This window comes from Kogia breviceps, chromosome 3, assembly GCF_026419965.1.
Source record: "Kogia breviceps isolate mKogBre1 chromosome 3, mKogBre1 haplotype 1, whole genome shotgun sequence".
Lineage (NCBI taxonomy): Eukaryota > Metazoa > Chordata > Mammalia > Artiodactyla > Physeteridae > Kogia > Kogia breviceps.
The window spans coordinates 136,669,347-136,691,912 of NC_081312.1; the positions used below are offsets into that span (position 1 = coordinate 136,669,347).

At 42.3% G+C, this 22,566-nt stretch overlaps 1 protein-coding gene across 3 annotated transcripts in view; it reads left to right on the forward strand.

Annotated features, from left to right (window-relative positions):
• The window catches only part of SPG21 (SPG21 abhydrolase domain containing, maspardin), a 47,290-nt gene that overhangs the window by 1,903 nt on the left and 22,821 nt on the right, over positions 1–22,566 (forward strand). The window contains exons 1-3 of one of the 3 annotated variants that reach the window (XM_059057798.2): positions 4,933–5,223; positions 9,017–9,103; positions 11,974–12,135. In XM_059057798.2, coding sequence (XP_058913781.1) covers positions 9,041–9,103; positions 11,974–12,135 — 225 coding nt within the window. In that variant the 5' untranslated portion in view covers positions 4,933–5,223; positions 9,017–9,040. Of the gene's footprint in view, positions 1–4,932; positions 5,288–9,016; positions 9,104–11,973; positions 12,136–22,566 lie in introns of those variants that run through there. The other 2 variants (XM_059057800.2, XM_067029647.1) reach the window with 2 other exon arrangements.

Consider the following 22,566-nt stretch of genomic DNA (forward strand, 5'->3'; position numbering starts at 1 on the left):
TTGCTGAAATGCCTTTAGACTAACAGGAGGAAAAGAATTTTAGAGTGGGAAAGACTCAATGATTTAGTACTCAAAATTACAGTTTGGAGATGATGAAACAGGGGTCCAGCAACAGCTAGCTAGTGACAATATTAGAACCCAAAGACTACTGTAGATTTTGTTTAAAAAGGATTTTATTCTTGGTTCGATTTGAGGGACTAAAGAAATGTTCCTGAGCATAAAATTGAGCTCTTGAAAAAGCCTGCTGAAAGAATGTTTATTGCTTTTAAACTTTGTGTTAAAGGAAGTACAACCTATTTTCACCATTTTTCTTTATATTTATCAAACAATTTCAAGGTAAAGAGATAATGATTTTGAGAGGTAGAGTCTTAGATTCAACAAACATGGCATGAGCCCTGCCACTGACCTTAGCTGAGGCAGATTACACACCCTCTCTGAATCTATTTCCTTATCTATGAAATGAAAATTGTACCTGCTTTGCAAGGATTCTCATGAGGAATAAAAATAGTATATGTAATGTACCTAGCACAGTGCCTGGAACACAGCAGGTTCTCAATACCATTATTATTAGCCAACATTTATTGATTGCTAGTCTCATTGCTAAGGACTTGACCTGAACTATCTCATTTTATATTTACAGTAACCCTATGAGTCAGGTAATGTTATTGATCCTCATTTTTCCAGACTGTTAGATAGCTAATAAGTGATAGAGCTAGAATTCATACTCCAGTATTCTGACACCAGTCTGTGGGCCTAACCACTTTGGTACCCTACCTCTATTGCAGATGTTTTTATCCTTGATCAAGGAATTTAATATATTAGGCTTTTGTGCTCAGAAATGTAGAAGTAGGAGCACATGTTAACTGAGTGCCCATAATATGCATGCACTAGGCTAGACAATTTCAAAAAGATTTTCCCATTTTGGTTACTATTTAATCACTGTCTTTATTACCTCTAATAATTCATAAAGTTTTCTAGAACCCTACAGATAGAAGCTGCTTTATTTTGTAGTATAATAGTGCAGCTCTTGTTTCCCAGGATTTTTTTTTTTTTTTTTTTTTGTGGTACGTGGGCCTCTCATTGTCGCGGCCTCTCTCGTTGCGGAGCACAGGCTCCGGACGCGCAGGCTCAGCGGCCATGGCTCATGGGCCCAGCTGCTCCGCTGCATGTGGGATCTTCCCAGACCGGGGCACGAACCCTCGTCCCCTGCATCGGCAGGCGGACTCTCAATCACTGCGCCACCAGGGAAGCCCCCAGGATTTTTTAATTGCAGCTTTTTCTGGAAGGTTATCACATTGTTATTTATGGAAGAATCATTAAGGAGTTGCTAGGTTGGCAGATGATACAAAAGATGTGGTACCTTTGCTTAGGAACTTTTATTTTACCAAGTTAATAATGGTCAGATATTAACTTATCAAAGAAGTCAAAATACTGTTTCCATAAGCAGGCATTTTTGTGTGTAGGATACTTTTTTAAAAAATATTTATTTTATTTGTTTATTTATTTGGTTGTGCCGGGTCTTAGTTGTGTCAGGCAGGCTCCTTAGTTGCAGCTCACTGGCCAGGCTACTTTTTTTTTAAGTTTGATTGGAAGGGAGTGACGGTGGGGGAATTATCAGAGAAGAGCAGCTTTGAGGAAAGGCTGTTGTAAAGATTCTGTAATATAGCTCTCATAAGTACATAGAATCTAAAATCTTAGAATTGGAAAGAATTTAGAGATCATTTAGTCTAACTTTGAACTCCTTTTACAGAAAAGAAAACCACACCTAGAGAGAGGAAATGTCTTGCACAAGGATAGAACTCATGTTTCTTAACTCCCAAATGATAATAAATTATTAATTATAAATAACTGTATATAACTTGTTTGATAGGACCTTTAGGTAGCAAACTATAGAACAGTCATGTCGGTATCTTTCTTGGACAGTTTTAGAATCCCCACTCTGTATCTGATCCCTATAATCCAGTATAGTATGTGTATGTCACAGACTGGGTCTGGCAATGAGGAAACAGCATTCATTTTCAATCTTGGTTCTTAGCATAATTTGATATATAACACTGCAGTCGATTGTACCCTGGAAAGCTTAAAAGGATGGTATTCCAAGAATTGGTATTAGTGTGAAAAATTAAGTGTTTTGCTCCTCTTTTACTTTTTCACACATGGTTCCTGGGAGCAAAATAGGGGAAATTCACTCTGGTGGAGGGAAGAGCATACACAAATGCCTAGAGGTTTGAGACCTCATAGGGTGTAATGGGCCCTTTGAGAGAGTCAGACCTGCTGTAGCCCATACACTTTGGACTTTAGCTTGAAGGCAGTGGGGAGCTATTGAAGGATTTAGAGCAGGTTTACAGCAGCATTTAAAGCATGAATATAGTTGCTTTTAAGTAATTTTTTGTCACACAATAACATATGGATACATGCTTATATAAATTCAAATACTAAATCTAAAGCCAGCTTCTCCTTCAACACCCCTTCTATTTCCAGTTTCCCCTCAGAGGTAACCACTACTCTGTTTGGTATGTATATGTGCATAAGAGAGATATCTAGGATTATTTTGCACATGTGTTTTAAAACAAATATTATCCTGTCAAAAGATAAATTTGAGGAAAAGAGCTTGGGTTTGGGCAATTTTGAGAACCAGCTGGCCACCTGTTTACTTTGCTTGGTGTTCACAGAGTATTTTGTGAACATTCCAGTTTGTAAAGTGAGATTCTCACACAGGGACTGGTGCTGTGGAAACCATCTAGCAGACCCCAACCATGACAGCTGCAAACCCTCCCAGCCATATCCACCAGGTCTGCCTGCACCGTGGCCTGCCCTGGGTTAAAAGTTTGCTTCCTGCAGTTGTATTACAGGACAGCTGGAATTCAGTTACTAAATGTTTCTTGTTCAGATTAGGGAAAGGACAATGTGCTTGCTATGTGTTATGAACCAACTAAAGATCCAAACATGACCATGGGTTCCTTTTCTAAGGGAAACAAAACATTCATTATTTTGGGTTTGATCTTTTTTTTTTTTTTTTTGGTGGTACGTGGGCCTCTCACTGCTGTGGCCTCTCCCTTTGCGGAGCACAGGCTCCGGACGCGCAGGCTCAGTGGCCATGGCTCACGGGCTCAGCGGCTCCACGGAATGTGGGATCTTCCCGGACCGGGGCACGAACCCGTGTCCCCTGCATCGGCAGGCGGACTCTCAACCACTGCGCCACCAGGGAAGCCCAGGGTTTGATCTTTTAATAGAAGTATACATATAACAAAACGTATCTACATAGTGAAATAGTTTTCCATTATCAACAGTCAAGTTAAAAATTATTATTACCAAACTAACAGAATAAGGACTTCTAATACATTTGGGCACATCCATAGCTCATGTCTCTTCAGGGCTGATACTCACATGAAGTCTGGGAGTATGGGATATAAGGAATACAGCTTTAGGAATACAGGCGGATAGATTTCTTTATTTGCTAATTAGTTCATTCAGTACACATTTAGTACTTATTATGAACCAGGTCATAATAGCTAAGGCACTGGTTAAATCACTCTGTTCACTTTGCTCTAAATTAAAGCTCCCAGCCCACTGGGGAAAACAGTGTAATGAGTACCCGTAATGGATTTTACATAAATACAACCAGTGATTTGCCAGGTATTCCATTCATTAAACCTCTCCAAGTTTTTTAGAAAAAGTCCCAAAGGTAAAAATCTTCCACAAAAACATTCCCCGTATAGCACCAATGTGGTGCTTATAATAGAAGACCATTTTCTGTTCTGACTCAAAATTCCGAAAAGGTGATTTGGGGTTAAAAAAAAAAAAGGCGTGGGGGCTTCCCTGGTGGCGCAGCGGTTGGGAGTCCGCCTGCCGATGCAGGAGACACGGGTTCGTGCCCCGGTCCGGGAAGATCCCACATGCCGCGGAGCGGCTGGGCCCGTGAGCCATGGCCGCTGGGCCTGCGCGTCCGGAGCCTGTGCTCCGCAACGGGAGGGGCCACAACAGTGAGAGGCCCGCGTATCGCAAAAAAAAAAAAAAAAAGGCGGATATGTTATTGTGCTCTTGGGAAATTCGTTTGGGATTTGTCCAAGTTCTAGACTGGGAACCAAGGCTCCTGAGCAGGAGGGCAGAGGTCATGACTTAGGATGCAATTTACTTGGATTCTCCCCTGACCTTAATCCCCAAAACAGTTGCCAGGGTAAAGGCAAAGGCCTTTAATAGGGTACAGGTTTTCCCTAACACAGATTAGGGAGAGGCATTTTCAGCAGGATCATGTTGAAGGCTCACTAAAAAACTTCCAACAAGGAAATTTACATGTTATTCAACCTTTTCATACCTCCAAATATTTTGCTGAAAAGGAGAGTCGTGACCTCTGCAACATCTTAAGAAAAATGACTATAAATAGATTAATATTCTCTATTCCTTTAAGGGAAAGTGATGAAGGAGCTGGAGGCTCAGTGGGAGCTGTTCCCGGAAATCCCCAGGACCTCAGCACAAGTCTGGGAAGGGAGGTGGGGGCGTTACAGTGGAGGATTAGGGAGGGCGTCTGTAGCTGTGCCAAAGGAAAAAAATCTTGCCAAGAAAAGAGAGTATACAAAGCCCTGTTCATCAAAGCCTGTAACCCAAAGGGATCCCCTCAAAGCTTTACACGGAGGAGAGAAAAGGTCGGCATCTGCTTCCTCCAAGAGGGCGCGAACTGCAGCCGGAGGCAGATCTTAAGGGTCAGGCGCCCCTTTCTTCCAGTCCCACGACCTCTCCCTAGGTGCTCACGTCACATGGGTGACCTAGAACTGACCCAGGGGCTCCTCGGACCTCCTCCCGGCGCTCGCCGCCACCACCAGAGCGGATGCCGACTCCGCACCCGGCAGGATGTACAATAGAGCGACGGAGTCTCACCCTGTGGTCCAACCCGCCCCGTCGCCATGGTGACCGCCGGAGTCACGCAGCTCCACCCCTTCCTCGCGGCGTGGCCCCGCCCCCCGAACCCGGAAATGCGAGGCTCAAGCCAGCTGCGCGAGAGATCGGGAGGAGTGAGGGCGGTGGCTGACGCTCGCTTGGCTGCGCTCCCCGCCCCTCGGAGGCCGGCCCTCCAGCGCGTCCCCAAGGTCCACAGCGCTTGCGGGTACCGAGCGCTCAAGCCGCCGGCCCCGACCTGGGCCCAGCAGCTTCCCAGGCCCGCACCCGTAGTGGAGGGAAGAGCCGCCTTGGGGAGGAGGGAAAGGGACCTGGGGGCGGCCACGGCAGGTGAGGGGTGGGCGAGGTCCTGGGAAGCGGGGGATGTGGGTGTGTGACGCGTTTGTGGCTGCAGGTGAGTATGGTTTGTAGTGTGCGCGGCTACCACTGTTGGTGTGAGTTTGTGGCCCTGAGTAGGTCGGTTCATGTGACCATGCACGTGATTGCATGTCCCTGTGTGTGTCTGAGGTCGAGTCTGAGTTCATGGGGGGGATTGGTGTGCCTGTGCCCCTGCCTTTGCGTAGCTGTCATCAGTGGGACTGGGAGAAGGTGGAGGTCTGTGTGGGGGTCGCCTGGGGTGGGCAGTGGGGCGCTTGATCTGGGCACACAACTGTAATACCATTTGGGGGCTACAGTGCTGCAGCCCAGGAACATATTTTTCCTGTAAACTTTTAAGAACTCTGAGCAGACTAGTTATTTTGGAGATTGCACCTCAGCCTGAAAGTGATAAATGCCTTTGTCATTGCTGAGTACGGGCCAGGTGTGAGGCTTGTGAAGGAGGCATGAGGAAAGTAGCAGGGCTAGGCTGTCTCACTTTTCCTAGGGAGTCATAAGTTCTGCATTTATGCTGCTTCTTTGTCTCCACCTACAATGTTCCAGCTCCTGTTGGCACAAAGCTTCAAGAGACTGAGGGGTGATAGAACAGCTGTGTGCAAATTTACAAAAGCTTTTATACTAAGAGTACAAGATGAGGTGTCACCGTCGAAATGTCAAGTAGTCAGCTTTTCCTCCCATGAGGTTTAGAAGATAATGGAATAAGTTTCTGAAGAAAAGAGGGGTAAATCTTCCCCTGAGGAAACCTAAAAAAAGAATAGCTCTGTACTGGTGTGGTGAGGTATGGAGGCTTGCATTAAAAAGCCAATGGCATTGCCCAGAGACTCTCAGGTTCTAATATTTCGTTATTGCTGGTGTTAATAATCATAGATTGGCCATACGACGATCATATGATTGAGATAAAGGATAAAACATCTGACTAGTTAAATTGGTTAGATGACTTAAACATTTGTAAAGGCAATTTCACTGACTAAATTGGCAGGGTCTGTTGAAACCCTGAGGGATAAGTGGACTGTAAATTGGCTGGTTCTGCTGAAACCTTGAGGGATAAGTGCACGTAATTCTTGGTGCACTCTCACAACTAGCAGTTTAATTGTCGAGCAGCACAAGGGCCAGAGAGGCCCCGGTGTCCAGAGCACTGCCTGAGGAGGGGTTTCCTTAGGCAGGATTAAGGCAAAATTCCTGCAGCCCTTTTCCCAGCAACATGAACAGGTGCTTTTGTTTTTGTGAAGAATTGTGAGAGATCAAATCAGCATTGAGTTCGTGGTCCACATTCTTTCTTATTTAATACTGACCAGTTGAGTTACAGTCTCAGTGAACCTTTTTTTTTTTTTTTTTTTTGCCCTCTGCAGAGTGTTCCCCTTGTGACTTGGAAAAGTATTCCCCTGAAGTGGATGAAAGAGAGAGCTGGGAGAACAAACTTCCTTTTCATGCCACTCACAGCTGCTTTCCCTTTGCAGCAGTTTTTTTTTTTTTTCCCACTTAAACGTCAGTTGGTCAGATGCAACATTTGGTATCTATCTTAGCTTTCATGTACTGCCAAACTAGCACAAGTGTTAAAGTCACTTGCCTCTACAAAAATTTAGTCACAGTTGGGTGGAATCTCTCCATCCAGCAACATTAGTTATAAAATATTATAATATTGGGTGGTAGTGGATAATACTGAGGACTCTGTGGTGAGGAACATCTTTCTATTTAGTGCTGAGGGAAGAAGTGGATGACAGTGAATGTGTGTGCCTGTGAATGATGTGTGTATGTGTATTTGTATGGTAGTTTGGTTTGTAGATTGCAACTGATTCAAACTATGAATACTTTATTTTATCCCAAGTTTGGTGAATCTAGAAGCATTCTTTCTGGCTTTAATTAGCTAAAGTGTTTTATAAATCTGTTGAGTAGGGGTTTTTTTTCTAAACATGTTTTTCATATTTCCGCCGGTAGAATAGTGATTGTTTATAGTATTGCATTACTAGAAAATGTCTCAATTAGGCAATATTTAGATGATATAGGAATATTTCAAGTCTGTCCAGGTAGAAAATATTCTGGAATTAACTATATGGGCTAGTTGCTTTCAATTAAAAGCAGTGACCAGCTTAGAGAAAGGCTGTAGTTCAAATGGCCTCAATTTTTTTAACATGTTAATATTTGTTAAGAGAAAATGAATATGCAAAGAATGATTTTCTTTATTTCAGTATGAATAAGAACTACATCTGTGCACACTGATTTTCAGCATAAGACTGGCTGATAATTTTCTTGATATTTTAGAGCCACTTAAGATTTTAATAAACTTTTCTAAGTACCATACTAGCCTTGAGAGAAGAGACCATTATTACAGTGTCAAGGTTATAAACCTAGTTTAATATTGGATGTCTACATTTACCATCTCCTTGGGGTTCAGTTTAGTAACCCCCAAGGTTAGAGGTAGCAATTGAGATTGCTCAGTGCCCTGTGTTCTTGAGGGAGAAGATTTGGAGGGCCAAGGAGGAAGATTCGTTGGTTTTAGAATCCCCAACTCCTGACCAGTCCAGAGAAGCCCCTCTAAAATGGCAGTTCAGAGTCATCCCAGGAGTTAAGTCCTAGGGTCTCAAACTCATCCTAGCCCTGCTAGGAAAATCCAGGCTTGTGCTGGGATAGAGGACATGATGCAAACAAACATTTGAATCCTTCCAAACTGATGGGTGGAAGTTCTTCATTGGGCAATAAGAATCTGCAACAAGGAACTATAATTTTCAGGTTCCTGTTACAACACAACACAGATCCCTGAGCAAAGAGGGGTAGCCTTTAAGTTGAAGATGCCCAGCTAATGGAAAGCTCGTAGGTACCTGGGTTAAAAGGGACTCTAGGATTGCCTAGTTTGGCCTGCTTAGGATGTAGTCATTTATTTAGTCAACAGATAATGCCTGCTGTGTACCAAGCACTGTTCTACGCTTTTGAGAGAGAGTGGTGAAGTAGTCACAGATGAGAAAACAGCCCAAAAAGGGTCAGTGGCTTTTCTAACGTCACAGAGCTATAAAAGCTGGAAATCACTAATCTCACAACAGAAGACCACACATTTTTTCTAAAGGCACATGTTTTGTTTTGTTGCTAGTTATTGTGCCTTCAGGTCTATTCTGGTATCTTATCATGGATCTTTCAGAGTACATTATATCACTTTTAACCACATCCATGTGAACAGCAAGTTTTCCTGTATTTTGCATTAAAAACTATGTGTGAGTTTCTGAAGCTATGTTCCCCTAGAGTGAGATTTATGGCATTTTATGAATTTATGAAGAAGCAGGCTTACATTAACTCCTTTTTCTAGTGTGGACTGTTCTCTAGAATTTTATCAGACAGGAATATCTTTATTAACATAGATTCTTAAGATTTTGTCAAAAGATAGGTTATGCTACTGCATTTGGAATCATTTAACTAGGACAGACAGTCAGGTGTCAGAAAAGGCTGTCCTGCGTCTGGTCCTGGTTTTGCAATAGCCATGGGATCTTGGGTAAGTCATTAAAATTTTCTAGACCAGATTCTTCTTCTGGAGGAACTAAGAGGGTTGGAATAATTCTCTCTCAGGGCCCTTCCTGCTCCATGATTATAGGTTTTCACCAAATTGTTTTCTGTAGTTTAAGTATATGCCAACAAGGTGAAATAGCCCATTTCCTCAGTTTTATTCTTTAAAGTATTGTTGGTAGAGCTAAACCAGACTCTACATTTAGTGCTGATATAAACATGAATTCTTGACATGAAACATCACATGCTTTTATTTCAGGGTTAACCTCCATTTCAGCTAATCATGGGAGAGATTAAAGTCTCTCCTGATTATAACTGGTTTAGAAGTACAGTCCCCCTTAAAAAGGTATGTATGGTTTTACTACACCTCTTATCTGGAAAATCTTGTAATTGTTTTTATGTGTGACTTAGATGTTATGTCTTAGTAGTGTTTGAGAGCAAAGGGTATTGCCAAGTATTGTGACTGGGTTGCAGAGCCTAAAGTTCACCCCTTCCCTGTCAAGTACAATCAACTTTTGAGACTCATTCAAGAGTAAAAGTGAGAATAACTGTACTCATTATTTTATAATTGTTTTTACATATTCAAGCAGGAATATGTGTACTCCTCTGTATAGTTTAGTAGAAAGCTTACAGCAACTGCAACTGTACAGTAAGTGCAGTTAGATTTTATTAGAAAGCATTTTCCTGTTCCTCAGATTTAAGATTTACAGTGAGTCACATTATAGATCCTCTGTTTGCCATGATATATACTCATTCTGCCATAGTCATCTTTTGGAAACTTTATATGCCTGGGATGTCTAAAAATGCTAAACACTTACATTGAAGTCTGTTGACTCTGAGTCCCAATTTAATCGCAAATGTTTGGGGATCACACTAGACAAAAGTTGTGTCAGAATAAAATCTTTGCTGATCCCCTTGCAGAAATATTAGAGTACTATGATCTGAAGAACATCTATGTCTCTGTTGTAATTATTTTGTCAGGATAGATAGCTGTGGAAGTATCATGCAAGTTTGAATTGATAACAGAATTACACTTCATATAGAAATTTGAGGTACAGTCTCCAAGTATAGACAGAATACCTGCTATATACCTGGCACTGTTGTAGGAAGTCCCCAAATATCTTATTTAATTCTTTCAACAGTTTAACAAAGTGGATAGTGGTGTGCCCACTTAGCAGATGGGAAAACTGAGGTTCATGGAGGTTAACATGTTAAAGTCACACAGTCTAGTCAAGTTTGAATTAAAATCAAATTAATCTGGCTTCAAAGCCAGAACTGGGCTTCCCTGGTGGCACAGCGGTTAAGAATCCGCCTGCCAATGCAGGGGACACGGGTTTGATCCCTGGTCAGGAAGATCCCACATGCCGCTGAGCAACTAAGCCTGTGAGCCACAACTACTGAGGCCCATGCGCCTAGAGCCCATGCTCGGCAACAAGAGAAGCCACAGCAATGAGAAGCCCGCACACCACAATAAAGAGTAGCCCCTGCTCTCCTCTACTAGAGAAAGCCCACAGTCAGCAACAAAGACCCAACGCAGCCAAAAATTAACTTCTTTTAAAAAAGGAAAAAATTCCTTAAAAAAAAAAGCCAGAACTAATTGTCAGCTTACCAAAGGGAACCGCCTTTCTTCTTGCTACCCCAGGAACTACTGCCCATGCTAGGAGAATTGCCCCCAGACTCCCTCTGTCTTGTCCCATCCCCTCAAGTAATTCATGTGAGCTCCTTTTGATGGACTCACTCAGCAAGCTGATCACCAGACCCCAAACAACACAAACTTAACTAAATATTCTTGGAAGTAGTAGTTTCATTGATGTAATTTTCTCCTTTGGTCAGTTTGGTCCACAAGTCATGAAAAGTTTGCTTGAAATTTCATAGTGCTAGATTTTCATTTCAGAGATCTGAATATCTTATCTCATATGAATTTTATTACTTTAAGGTTGGAATTTACTGCATACTACTGTCAGAGGTTACTGAGATTTTTTTACTATAATCATAGCAAAAAGAAAAAGGGAAAGCAAAAATGTGAGTGGCAAATACCAAGGGCAAAAACATAATCATGAGATATATTGTCACCCGGGGAAGTACAGAAGGTTTCAGTTAGGGCCCTCTGGACTTTGCCCTGCCCTGTTTGTCTGCTCCCAGTGAGGCCAGTGACCCCGGTTAGTGCGCCACCAGCCACATTGACACCATGGACCCCACAGCACTGCCAGTTAGGAGCTCTCAGAAAATAGAACCTTGAACTTTTTAATGTAAAAAGGATAAGTGTTGATTTGCATTGGCAAAAGTTCAAGCAGTTAATGTACTTTTCCAAATACCAAAAAGTCAGCCAAAGAGAAAAAGTAAACTGTCACGCAGTGCATACTGTAGCTAACACTCTTGACACTGTTGAACACTCAGTATCTGCCAAACTCTGTGCTAAACACCTGATTTGTCTCAGCTCATCTGTTTCCCTTTTTGGGTCAAGAACCACAAAATCAGGAAGGTTTCTGATGACCTTCCTCCTTCTTACCCCCTTTTCCCCAAAAAGCCAGTTTTTCCCTGGGCCTTTTCCCCACACTGACTGAATGGTTTGAAACATTCTCTGGGGACAGTGATGCCTATACCTGCCTCATCCCTCCTCTCTAGCACAGGTCTCCCTCTCAGAGGCTTGGTCTATATCAGGCTCCTGAAGCATGTCTTGAAGGGTCCCATCTCTACCCAGTTTCTCCCTGGAGCCTGGAGTCTTTTCTTCCCCTCACCTCCCCTGGTCACACACTGACCCTGCTGATCCCAGCCCGCCCTCTGGGCCAGCACTCGAGAATTACTCTGCAAATTGTCCTCCTCCTATGTGCACACACGCACGCGCACACGCACGCACGCGCACACACACAGGCAGAAGTATGGGGAAGAAATAAGATCCCATGTACAGAGTTTACTGTTTAATGGTAAACAAAATAAACTTCATATAATCATGGCTGGGGAGGAAAATTCAAAACTGATAGAAAAAACAGCTCTTGGGAGAAGTATAAAGCAGTTCCATGGACTATGTCAGCACTGAAGAAAGAAATGGAGACAAAGCCGTTTTTTATATGTGCTAGTCTGGTGTGATCCCCACATTATCTTGTAACAACCAAGGCAGTGGTATTAAAATTGTCAGTGAAATTATAGTGCTGAAATAACTATATAAAACCCAATCCATGAGGTTTTTCATTTTTTTTCTTATAATTTTCCCTCCAGATTATTGTGGATGATGACGACAGTAAAATCTGGTCGCTCTACGATGCAGGCCCCAGAAATATCAGGTGTCCTCTCATATTTCTCCCTCCCGTCAGTGGAACTGCTGATGTATTTTTCCGGCAGATTTTGGCTTTGACTGGATGGGGTTACCGGGTTATAGCTGTAAGTATTATTGATTCAGGATTGAAATTAAGTCCACATTTTCTGGTTTTCTGTGTGTGTGTGTGTGTGTGTGTGTGTGTGTGTGTGTGTGTGTTTGTGCATGTGTGCTTCTGTTTCTGATTAACTGTAGTAATAGGCATGTTTTTTATTGAGGTAAGATACTGTTTTCCTTTGTTAAAATGTGAAAGGGAGTTTTTTGAAGGAAGGTGGTATGGTTCACCAACATACAGAGGCTCAGAGGGGACAAACCTCTATTGGAAGCCTTCTCTACCCTCAGCTTGAACATGCATTTTCTGAATAAGTCTGACCATCAGGAAACATTGTCCTTGTTTATAGTTAAGGAGACTGAGGTCCGGACTGTTTTAGTGATCACAGAGGGTCACACAGCCAGTAGGCCATGGAGGGAGAGCCCAGCTCAGTCTTCTGACCCCATTTGCCCTCCCCTTTTATTACATCACTGTTTCGGGTGCAGCAGAGGGATCAGCTGACATCCAGGGGACTGCAAGCTTTGCTTTGATGTGAGTCTTTGATAGGTGAGGTGAGGCTCGTTAATTAGCTCATATCCTTCGCATTTGGTTTTTTGTTTCTAATCGTTATCACTGAGTTCGGTGCAAATCTAGTTTCGCATTGATCATTCTCTAAGCTTCCTCTCTGGGAGGTGAGCGTAGGTGGGAAGGCACTGTTTGTTTTTTTGTTTTTGTTTTGGCCACACGGCATGGTAGCAAGATCTTAGTTCCCTGACCAGGGATGGAACCCATGCCCCGTGCAGTGAGTCCTAACCATTGGACTGCCAGGGAATTCCCAGGAAGGCACTGTTGCTCACAGTGGAGTGTTTGGTGTGCCTCGATCGGGTCAGAACAATGGACGCTGGTTTCCTAACTTGCCCTGGAAGGAGGGGCTCTGGCTTTGGAGCCAGCAGTTGTTTCTGGGACCTGGAATGTTAACATGTAAACAGTACTCCCCTTGGAAGTACTGCTGTTAGTATACATTTTATTTACTGCCTAGAAGAGAGAAAACGTGGACCATATCTCTTGTCTTGGATGATAACTGAAAATTCCAATGGGGTTACCACTAACTGGGGTCATAAAAGACAAATCCAATTCCCCTTCATCCAGACAGCCCTTCTCTTTCTTGAAAAAACTACTTATTATCGGTGGCCTACTGCCTTCCGCCCCCAGGTCTTTTCTTCTCCAGCTAAATTTCTCCAGCTTCTTTAACTGTTCCTCGTATGGTGTGTTTGAATCCCTGCAACATAATCCTCCCTTGTTCTGGGTTTTCAGTAATCCCTCTCAGTGGACAGCATTGCAGGAGAGCAGAGTGGTAACTGCCCTCATCCCAGTCCACTGCAGCCTAAGTCGTGACACTTTCTGTCCTTGTGGTCACTGTTGATCAGCCAGGGAGGGGGAACCTGAGCAGCCCCTGGGTGTCTGTCTCACTTTAGAGGGCTGTCCAAAGCAAACAGTGTGGTTATCACTCTAAACTGACAGGGCACATAGACTTGCCTTCCGGCTGGATATTTCTTCTTGCTTCCTGATATGGGCTTTCACTATTTCTTAGCTAGATAATGAATCAAGAAAAAGGCCAGCAATGTCTTCAAAATTACTTTGTCCTTCTTAAGATTTGATCAGAATGCCCAACCCCAGGAGGTTCTGAAATTTACTAGGTATTTGTTAAATACCTAGCAGTTAAAATGCATGGATCCTTTTTTCATTTACATATTCATTGAGATAATTATAGATTCACATGCAGTAAGAAATAATAGAGATATCCCTTATGTACTTTGCTCAGTTTCTCCCAATAGTAACATTTTATAAAACTGTAGTAGGGGCTTCCCTGGTGGCGCAGTGGTTAAGAGTCCGCCTGCCGATGCAGGGCATGCGGGTTCGTGCCCCGTTCTGGGAGGATCCCACATGCCGCGGAGCGGCTGGGCCCGTGAGCCATGGCCGCTGAGCCTGTGCTTCCGGAGCCTGTGCTCCACAACGGGAGAGGCCACAGCAGTGAGAGGCCCGCGTACCACAAAAAACAACAAAACAAAACAAAAACTGTAGTAGGATACCACAACCAAGACATTGATGTTAATATAATCCACCAGCCTTGTTCAGATTTCCCAGTTTTACTCGTACTCAGTTATATGTGTGTGTGTGTGTGTGTGTGTGTGTGTGTGTGTGTCAAGTCATATACAGTTTTATCACCTGTCTGGGGCACAGATTTTTTAAATTTAATTTTTATTTTATATGAGTATAGTTGATTTACAATGTTGTGTTAGTTTCAGGTGTACAGAAAAGTGATTCAGTTATACATATACATATATCCATTCTTTTTCAGATTGTTTTCCCATATAGATTATTAGAGAATATTAGTAGAGTTTCCTGAGTTATAAACTAGGTTCTTGTTGATTATCTATTTTCTATATAGTAACACTACTGTATATATATATATATATATATATGTATATATATATATTTTTTTGGAAAATTTGCCTTGTTTTTTATTTTTTTAATTTTTTTAACATCTTTATTGGAGTATAATTGTTTTACAATAGTGTGTTAGTTTTTCCTTTACAACAAACTGAATCAGTTATACATATACATATGTTCCCATATCTCTTCCCTCTTGCATCACCCTCTCTCCCACCCTCCCTATCCCACCCCTCTAGGTGGTCACAAAGCACAGAGGTGATCTCCCTGTGCTATGCAGCAGCTTCCCACTAGCTTTCTAATTTACATTTGATAGTGTATATATGTCCCTGCCACTCTCTCACTTCGTCACAGCCCACCCTTCCCCCTCCCCATATCCTCAAGTCCATGCTCGAGTAAGTCTGTGTTTTATTCCCGTCCTACCACTAATCTCTTCATGACATTTTTTTCCCTTAGAGTCCATATATATGTGTTAGCATACGGTATTTGTTTTTCTCCTTCTGACTTACTTCACTCTGTATGACAGACTCCAGGTCCATCCACCTCATTATAAATAACTCAGTTTCATTTCTTTTTATGGCTGAGTAATATTCCATTGTATATATGTGCCACATCTTCTTTATCCATTCATCTGTTGATGGACACTTAGGTTGCTTCCGTGTCCTGGCTATTGTAAATAGAGCTGCAATGAACATTTTGGTACATGAGTCTTTCTGAATTATGGTTTTCTCAGGGTATATGCCCAGTAGTGGGACTGCTGGGTCGTATGGTAGTTCGATTTGTAGTTTTTTAAGGAACCTCCATACCATTCTCCATAGCGGCTGTATCAATTTACATTCCCACCAGCAGTGCAAGAGGGTTCCCTTTTCTCCACACCCTCTCCAGCATTTATTGTTTCTAGAGTTTTTGATGATGGCCAATCTGACCAGTGTGAGATGAAATCTCATTGTAGTTTTGATTTGCATTTCTCTAATGATTAATGAGGTTGAGCATTCTTTCATGTGTTTGTTGGCAATCTGTATATCTTCTTTGGAGAAATGTCTATTTAGTTCTTCTGCCCATTTTTGGATTGGGTTGTTTGTTTTTTTGTTATTGAGCTTCCTGAGTTGCTTCTAAATTTTGGATATTAATCCTTTGTCAGTTGCTTCATTTGCAAATATTTTCTCCCATTCTGAGGGCTGTCTTTTGGTCTTGTTTATGGTATCCTTTGCTGTGCAAAAGCTTTTAAGTTTCATTAGATCCCATTTGTTTATTTTTGTTTTTATTTCCATTTCTCTAGGAGATGGCTCAAAAAGGATCTCCCTGTGATTTATGTCATAGAGTGTTCTGCCTATGTTTTCCTCTCAGAGTTTGATAGTGTCTGGCCTTACATTTAGGTCTTTAACCCATTTTGAGTTTATTTTTGTGTGTGGTGTTAGGGATTGTTCTAATTTCATACTTTTACATGTAGCTGTCCAGTTTTCCCAGCACCACTTATTGAAGAGGCTGTCTTTTCTCCACTGTATATCCTTCCCTCCTTTATCAAAGATAAGGTGACCATATGTGTGTGGGTTTATCTCTGGGCTCTCTATCCTGTTCCATTGATCTATATTTCTGTTTTTGTACCAGTACCATATTGTCTTGATTACTGTAGCCTTGTAGTAGAGTCTGAAGTCAGGGAGCCTAATTCCTCCAGCTCCATTTCTCGTTCTCAAGATTGCTTTGGCTATTCGGGGTCTTTTGTGTTTCCATACAAATTGTGAATTTTTTTGTTCTAGTTCTGTAAAAAATGCCAGTGGTAATTTGATAGGGATTGCATTGAATCTGTAGATTGCTTTGGGGAATAGAGTCATTTTCACAATGTTGATTCTTCCAGTCCAAGAACATGGTATATTTCTCCACCTGTTTGTATCATCTTTAATTTCTTTCATCAGTGTCTTATAGTTTTCTGCATACAAATCTTTTGTCTCCTTAGGTAGGTTTATTCCTAGATATTTTATTCTTTTTGTTGCAATGGTAAATGGGAGTGTTTTCTTAATTTCACTCTCAGATTTTTCATCATTAGTGTATAAGAATGCCAGAGATTTCTGTGCATTAATTTTGTATCCTGCAACTTTACCAAATTCATTGATTAGCTCTAGTAGTTTTCTGGTAGCATCCTTAGGATTCTCTATGTATAGTATCATGTCATCTGCAAACAGTGACAGCTTTACTTCTTCTTTTCCTATTTGGATTCCTTTTATTTCTTTTTCTTCTCTGATTGCTGTGGCTAGGACTTCCAAAACTATGTTGAATAAGAGTGGTGAGAGTGGGCAACCTTGTCTTGTTCCTGATCTTTGTGGAAATGGTTTCAGTTTTTCACCATTGAGAACAATGCTGGCTGTGGGTTTGTCATATATGGCCTTTATTATGTTGAGGAAAGTTCCCTCTATGCCTACTTTCTGCAAGGTTTTTATCATAAATGAGTGTTGAATTTTGTCAAAAGCTTTCTCTGCATCTATTGAGATGATCATATGGTTTTTCTCCTTCAGTTTGTTGATATGGTGTATCACGTTGATTGATTTGCGTATATTGAAGAATCCTTGCATTCCTGGGATAAACCCCACTTGATCATGGTGTATGATCCTTTTAATGTGCTGTTGGATTCTGTTTGCTAATATTTTGTTGAGGATTTTTGCATCTATGTTCATCAGTGATATTGGCCTGTAGTTTTCTTTCTTTGTGACGTCTTTGTCTGGTTTTGGTATCAGGGTGATGTTGGCCTCATAGAATGAGTTTGGGAGTGTTCCTCCCTCTGCTATCTGTTGGAAGAGTTTGAGAAGGATAGGTGTGAGCTCTTCTCTAAATGTTTGATAGAATTCGCCTGTGAAGCCATCTGGTCCTGGGCTTTTGTTTGCTGGAAGATTTTTAATCACAGTTTCAATTTCAGTGCTTGTGATTGGTCTGTTCATATTTTCTATTTCTTCCTGGTTCAGTCTCGGCAGGTTGTGCATTTCTAAGAATTTGTCCATTTCTTCCAAGTTGTCCATTTTATTGGCATACAGTTGCTTGTAGTAATCTCTAATAATCTTTTGTATTTCTGCAGTGTCCGTTGTTACATCTCCTTTTTCATTTCTAATTCTATTGATTTGAGTCTTCTCCCTTTTATTCTTGATGAGTCTGGCTAATGGTTTATCAATTTTATTTATCTTCTCAAAGAACCAGCTTTTAGTTTTATTGATCTTTGCTATTGTTTCCTTCACTTCTTTTTCATTTATTTCTGATCTGATCTTTATGATTTCTTTCCTTCTGCTAAATTTGGGGGTTTTTTGTTCTTCTTTCTCTAATTGCTTTAAGTGCAAAGTTAGGTTGTTTATTCGAGATGTTTCCTGTTTCTTAAGGTATGATTGTATTGCTATAAGCTTGCCTCTTAGAACTGCTTTTGATGTATCCCATAGGTTTTGGGTTGTCGTGTCTCTATTGTCATTTGTTTCTAAGTATTTTTTGATTTCCTCTTTGATTTCTTCAGTGATCACTTCGTTATTAAGTAGTGTATTGTTTAGCCTCCATGTGTTTGTATTTTTTACAGATCTTTTCCTGTAATTGATATCTAGTCTCATAGCGTTGTGGTCAGAAAAGATACTTGATACGATTTCAATTTTCTTAAATTTGCCAAGGCTAGATTTGTGACCCAATATATGATCAATCCTGGAGAATGTTCCATGAGCACTTGAGAAAAATGTGTATTCTGTTGTTTTTGGATGGAATGTCCTATAAATATCAATTAAGTCCATCTTGTGTAATGTATCATTTAAAGCTTGTGTTTCCTTATTTATTTTCATTTTGGATGATCTGTCCATTGGTGACAGTGGGGTGTTAAAGTCCCCTACTATGATTGTGTTACTGTCGATTTCCCCTTTTATGGCTGTTAGTATTTGCCTTTTGTATTGAGGTGCTCCTATGTTGGGTGCATAAATATTTACAATTGTTATATCTTCTTCATGGATCGATCCCTTGATCATTATGTAGTGTCCTTCTTTGTCTCTTGTAATAGTCTTTATTTTAAAGTCTATTTTGTCTGATATGAGAATTGCTACTCCAGCTTTCTTCTGATTTCCATTTGCATGGAATATCATTTTCCATCCCCTTACTTTCAGTCTGTATGTGTCCCTAGGTCTGAAGTGGGTCTCTTGTAGACAGCATATATATGGGTCTTGTTTTTGTATCCATTCAGCCAGTCTGTGTCTTTTGGTGGGAGCATTTAATCCATTTACATTTAAGGTAATTATCGATATGTATGTTCCTATTACCATTTACTTAATTGTTTCGGGTTGTTCTTGTAGGTCTTTTCTTCTCTTGTGTTTCTTGCCTAGAGAAGTTCCTTTAGGATTTGTTGTAGAGCTGGTTTGGTGGTGCTGAACTCTCTCAGCTTTTGCTTGTCTGTAAAGGTTTTAATTTCTCCATCAAATCTGAATGAGATCCTTGCTGGGTAGAGTAATCTTGGTTGTAGGTTTTTTTCCTTCATCACTTTAAATATGTCCTGCCACTCCCTTCTGGCTTGTAGAGTTTCTGCTGAAAGATCAGATGTTAATCTTATGGGGATTCCCTTGTGTGTTATTTGTTGTTTTTCCCTTGCTGCTTTTAATATGTTTTCTTTGTATTTAATTTTTGACAGTTTGATTATTATGTGTCTTGGCGTGTTTCTCTTTGGGTTTATCCTGTATGGAACTCTCTGTGCTTCCTGACTTGATTGACTATTTCCTTTCCTATATTAGGGAAGTTTTCAACTATAATCTCTTCAAATATTTTCTCAGTCCCTTTCTTTTTCTCTTCTTCTTCTGGGACCCCTATAATTCGAATGTTGGTGCGTTTAATGTTGTCCCAGAGGTCTCTGAGACTGTCCTCAGTTCTTTTCATTCTTTTTTCTTTCTTCTGCTCTGCAGTAGTTATTTCTACTATTTTATCTTCCAGGTCACTTATCCGTCCTTCTGCCTCAGTTATTCTGCTATTGATCCCATCTAGAGTATTTTTCATTTCATTTATTGTGTTGCTCATCGTTTCTTGCTTCCTCTTTATTTCTTCTAGGTCCCTGTTAACTGTTTCTTGCAAATTGTCTATTCTATTTCCAAGATTTTGCATCATCTTCACCATCATTATTCTAAATTCTCTTTCAGGTAGATTGGCTATTACCTCTTCATCTGTTAGGTCTGGTGTGTTTTTGTCTTGCTCCTTCATCTGTTGTGTGTTTTTCTGTCTTCTCATTTCGCTTATCTTACTGTGTTTGGGGTCTCCTTTTTGCACGCTGCAGGTTCGTAGTTCCTGTTGTTTTTGGTGGCTGTCCCCAGTGGCTAAGGTTGGTTCAGTGGGTTGAGTAGATTCCCTGGTTGGGGGGACTAGTGCCTCTGTTCTGGTGGATGAGGCTGGATCTTGTCTTTCTGGTGGGCAGGTCCTCGTCTGGTGGTGTGTTTGGGGATGTTGGTAACCTTATTATGATTTTGGGCAGCCTCTCTGCTAATGGATGGGGCTGTAGACCTGTCTTGCTCTTTGTTGGGGATAGGGTGTCCAGCACTGTTCTTTGCTGGTCCTTGAGTGAAGCTGGGTCTTGGTGTTGAGATGGAGATCTCTGGGAGATTTTCGCCGTCTGATATTACGTGGAGCTGGGAGGTCTCTTGTGGACTAGTGTCTTGAGGTTGGTTCTCCCACCTCAGGGACACCGCCCTGGTGCCTGGCTGGGCCGCCAAGAACCTTTAATCCACACGGCTCAAAATAAAAGGTAGAATAAATAGAAAGGAAAGAAAAGGAAGGAAGGAGGGAGGGAGGGAGGGAAGGAAGGAAGAAAGGAAGGAAGAAATGAAGGAAGGAAGCAAGAAAGGAAGGAAGGAAGGTGCAGAGGAAGAAAGGGAGGAAGGAAGAGAGGAAGGGAGGAAAGAAGGGGGGAAGGAAGGAGGGAAGGAGGGAAGGAAGGAAGGAAGAAAGGAAGAAAGAAAGGGAGAAGACAGAGTAGTATAAAGTATAGTTATTAAAATAAAAAATAATTATTAAGAAGAAAAATTTCCTTTAAAAAAAAAAAAAAGAGAAAAATGGGTCGGTCTAACCCTAGGACAAATGGTGAAAGCAAAGCTATACAGACAAAATCTCACACAGCAGCACACACATACACACTCACAAAAAGAAAAAAAAAAGGGGGAAATAATAGTATATCTTGCTCCCAAAGTCCACCTCCTCAACTTGGGATGATTCGTTGTCTATTCAGGTTTTCAACAGATGCAGGGCACTTAAAGTTGATTGTGGAGCTTTAATCCGCCGCTTCTGAGGCTGCTGGGAGAGACCTCCCCCTCTCCTCTCTGTTTGCACAGCTCCTGGGGTTCAGCTTTGGACTTGGTCCCGCCTCTGTGTGTAGGTTGTCCGAGGGCGACTGCCCTTCGCTCAGACAGGATGATGTTAAAGGACCAGTTGATTCGGGGGCTCCAGCTCACTCAGGCTGGGGGGAGGGAGTGGCACGGGGGCGGGGCGAGTCCATGGCGGCAGAGGCTGACGTGACGCTGCACAGGCCCAAGGCGCGCCGTGCGTTCTCCCAGGGAAGCTGTCCCTGGATCCCGGGACCCTGGCAGTGGCGGACTGCACGGGCTCCCGGGAGGACTGGTGTGGAGAGTGACCTGTGCTCACACACAGGCCTCTTGGTGGTGGCAGCAGCAACCTTAGCGTCCGACACCCGTCTCTACTGTCCGTGCCAACAGCCGCGGCTCGCACCCGTTTCTGGAGTTCCTCTACGTGGTGCTCTTAATCCCCTCACCTCACACCCGAGGAAGCAAAGAGGCAAGAAAAAGTCTCTTGTCTCTTCGGCAGCTCCGCGCCCGCTTCTGGGGCTGCTTTAAGCGGCGCGCTTAATCCCCTCTCCTCGCGCCCAGGCATCAAAGAGGGAGGAAAAGGTCTCTTGCCTCTTCGGCAGCTCCAGACTTCTCCCGAACTCCCTCCCGGCCAGCCGTGGCGCACTAGCCCCCTTCAAGCTGTCTTCACTCTGCCAACTCCAGACCTTTCCCTGGGATCCGACTGAAGCCCGAGCTTCAGCTCCCGGCCCCGCCCGCCCCGGCGGGCGAGCAGACAAGCCTCTCGGGCTGGTGAGTGCCGGTCGGCACCGATCCTCTGCGGGAATCTATCCGCTTTGCCCTCCACACCCCTGTGGCTGAGCTGTCCTCCGCGGCTCCGGAGCTTCCCCCTCCGGCGCCCGCAGTCTGCGCCCACGAAGGGGCCTCTAGTGTGTGGAAGTCTTTCCTCCTTCACGGCTCCCTCCCACTGGCGTAGGTCCCGTCCCTATTCTTTTGTCCCTGTTTATTCTTTTTTCTTTTGCCCTACCCAGATATGTGGGGAGTTTCTTGCCTTTTTGGAGGTCTGAGGTCTTCTGCCAGCGTTCGGTGGGTGTTCTATAGGAGAAGTTCCACGTGTAGATGTATTTCTGATGTCTCTGTGAGGAGGAAGGAGATCTCCGCGTCTTACTCTTCCGCCATCTTTTTCTACCGTATATATATTTTAATCCCAAACTTCTAATTCATCCCTCCCCCTACCATTCCCCTTTGGTAACGATAAGTTTGTTTCAAAGTCTGTGAGTCTGTTTCTGTTTTGTAAATAAGATCATTTGTATCGTTTTTTTAACTTCCACATATAAGTGTTATCCTATGATATTTGTCTTTCTCTGTCTGACTTACTTCACTTAGTATGATAATCTCTAGGTCCACCCATGATGCTGCAAATGGCATTATTTTGTTCGTTTTTATGGCTGAGTAGTATTCCATTGTATATATGTACCACATCTTCTTTATCCATTCCTCTTGATGGACATTTAGGTTGCTTCCATGTCTTGGCTGTTGTAAATACTGCTGCACTGAACATTGGAGTGCATGTATCATTTCGAATTATGGTTTTTTCTGGATATATGCCCAGGAGTGAGATTGCTGGATCAAATGGTAGTTCTTAGTTTTTTAAGGAACCTCCATACTGTTGTTCTCCACAGTGGTTGTACCAATTTAAATTCCCACCAACAGTGTAGGAGGGTTCTCTT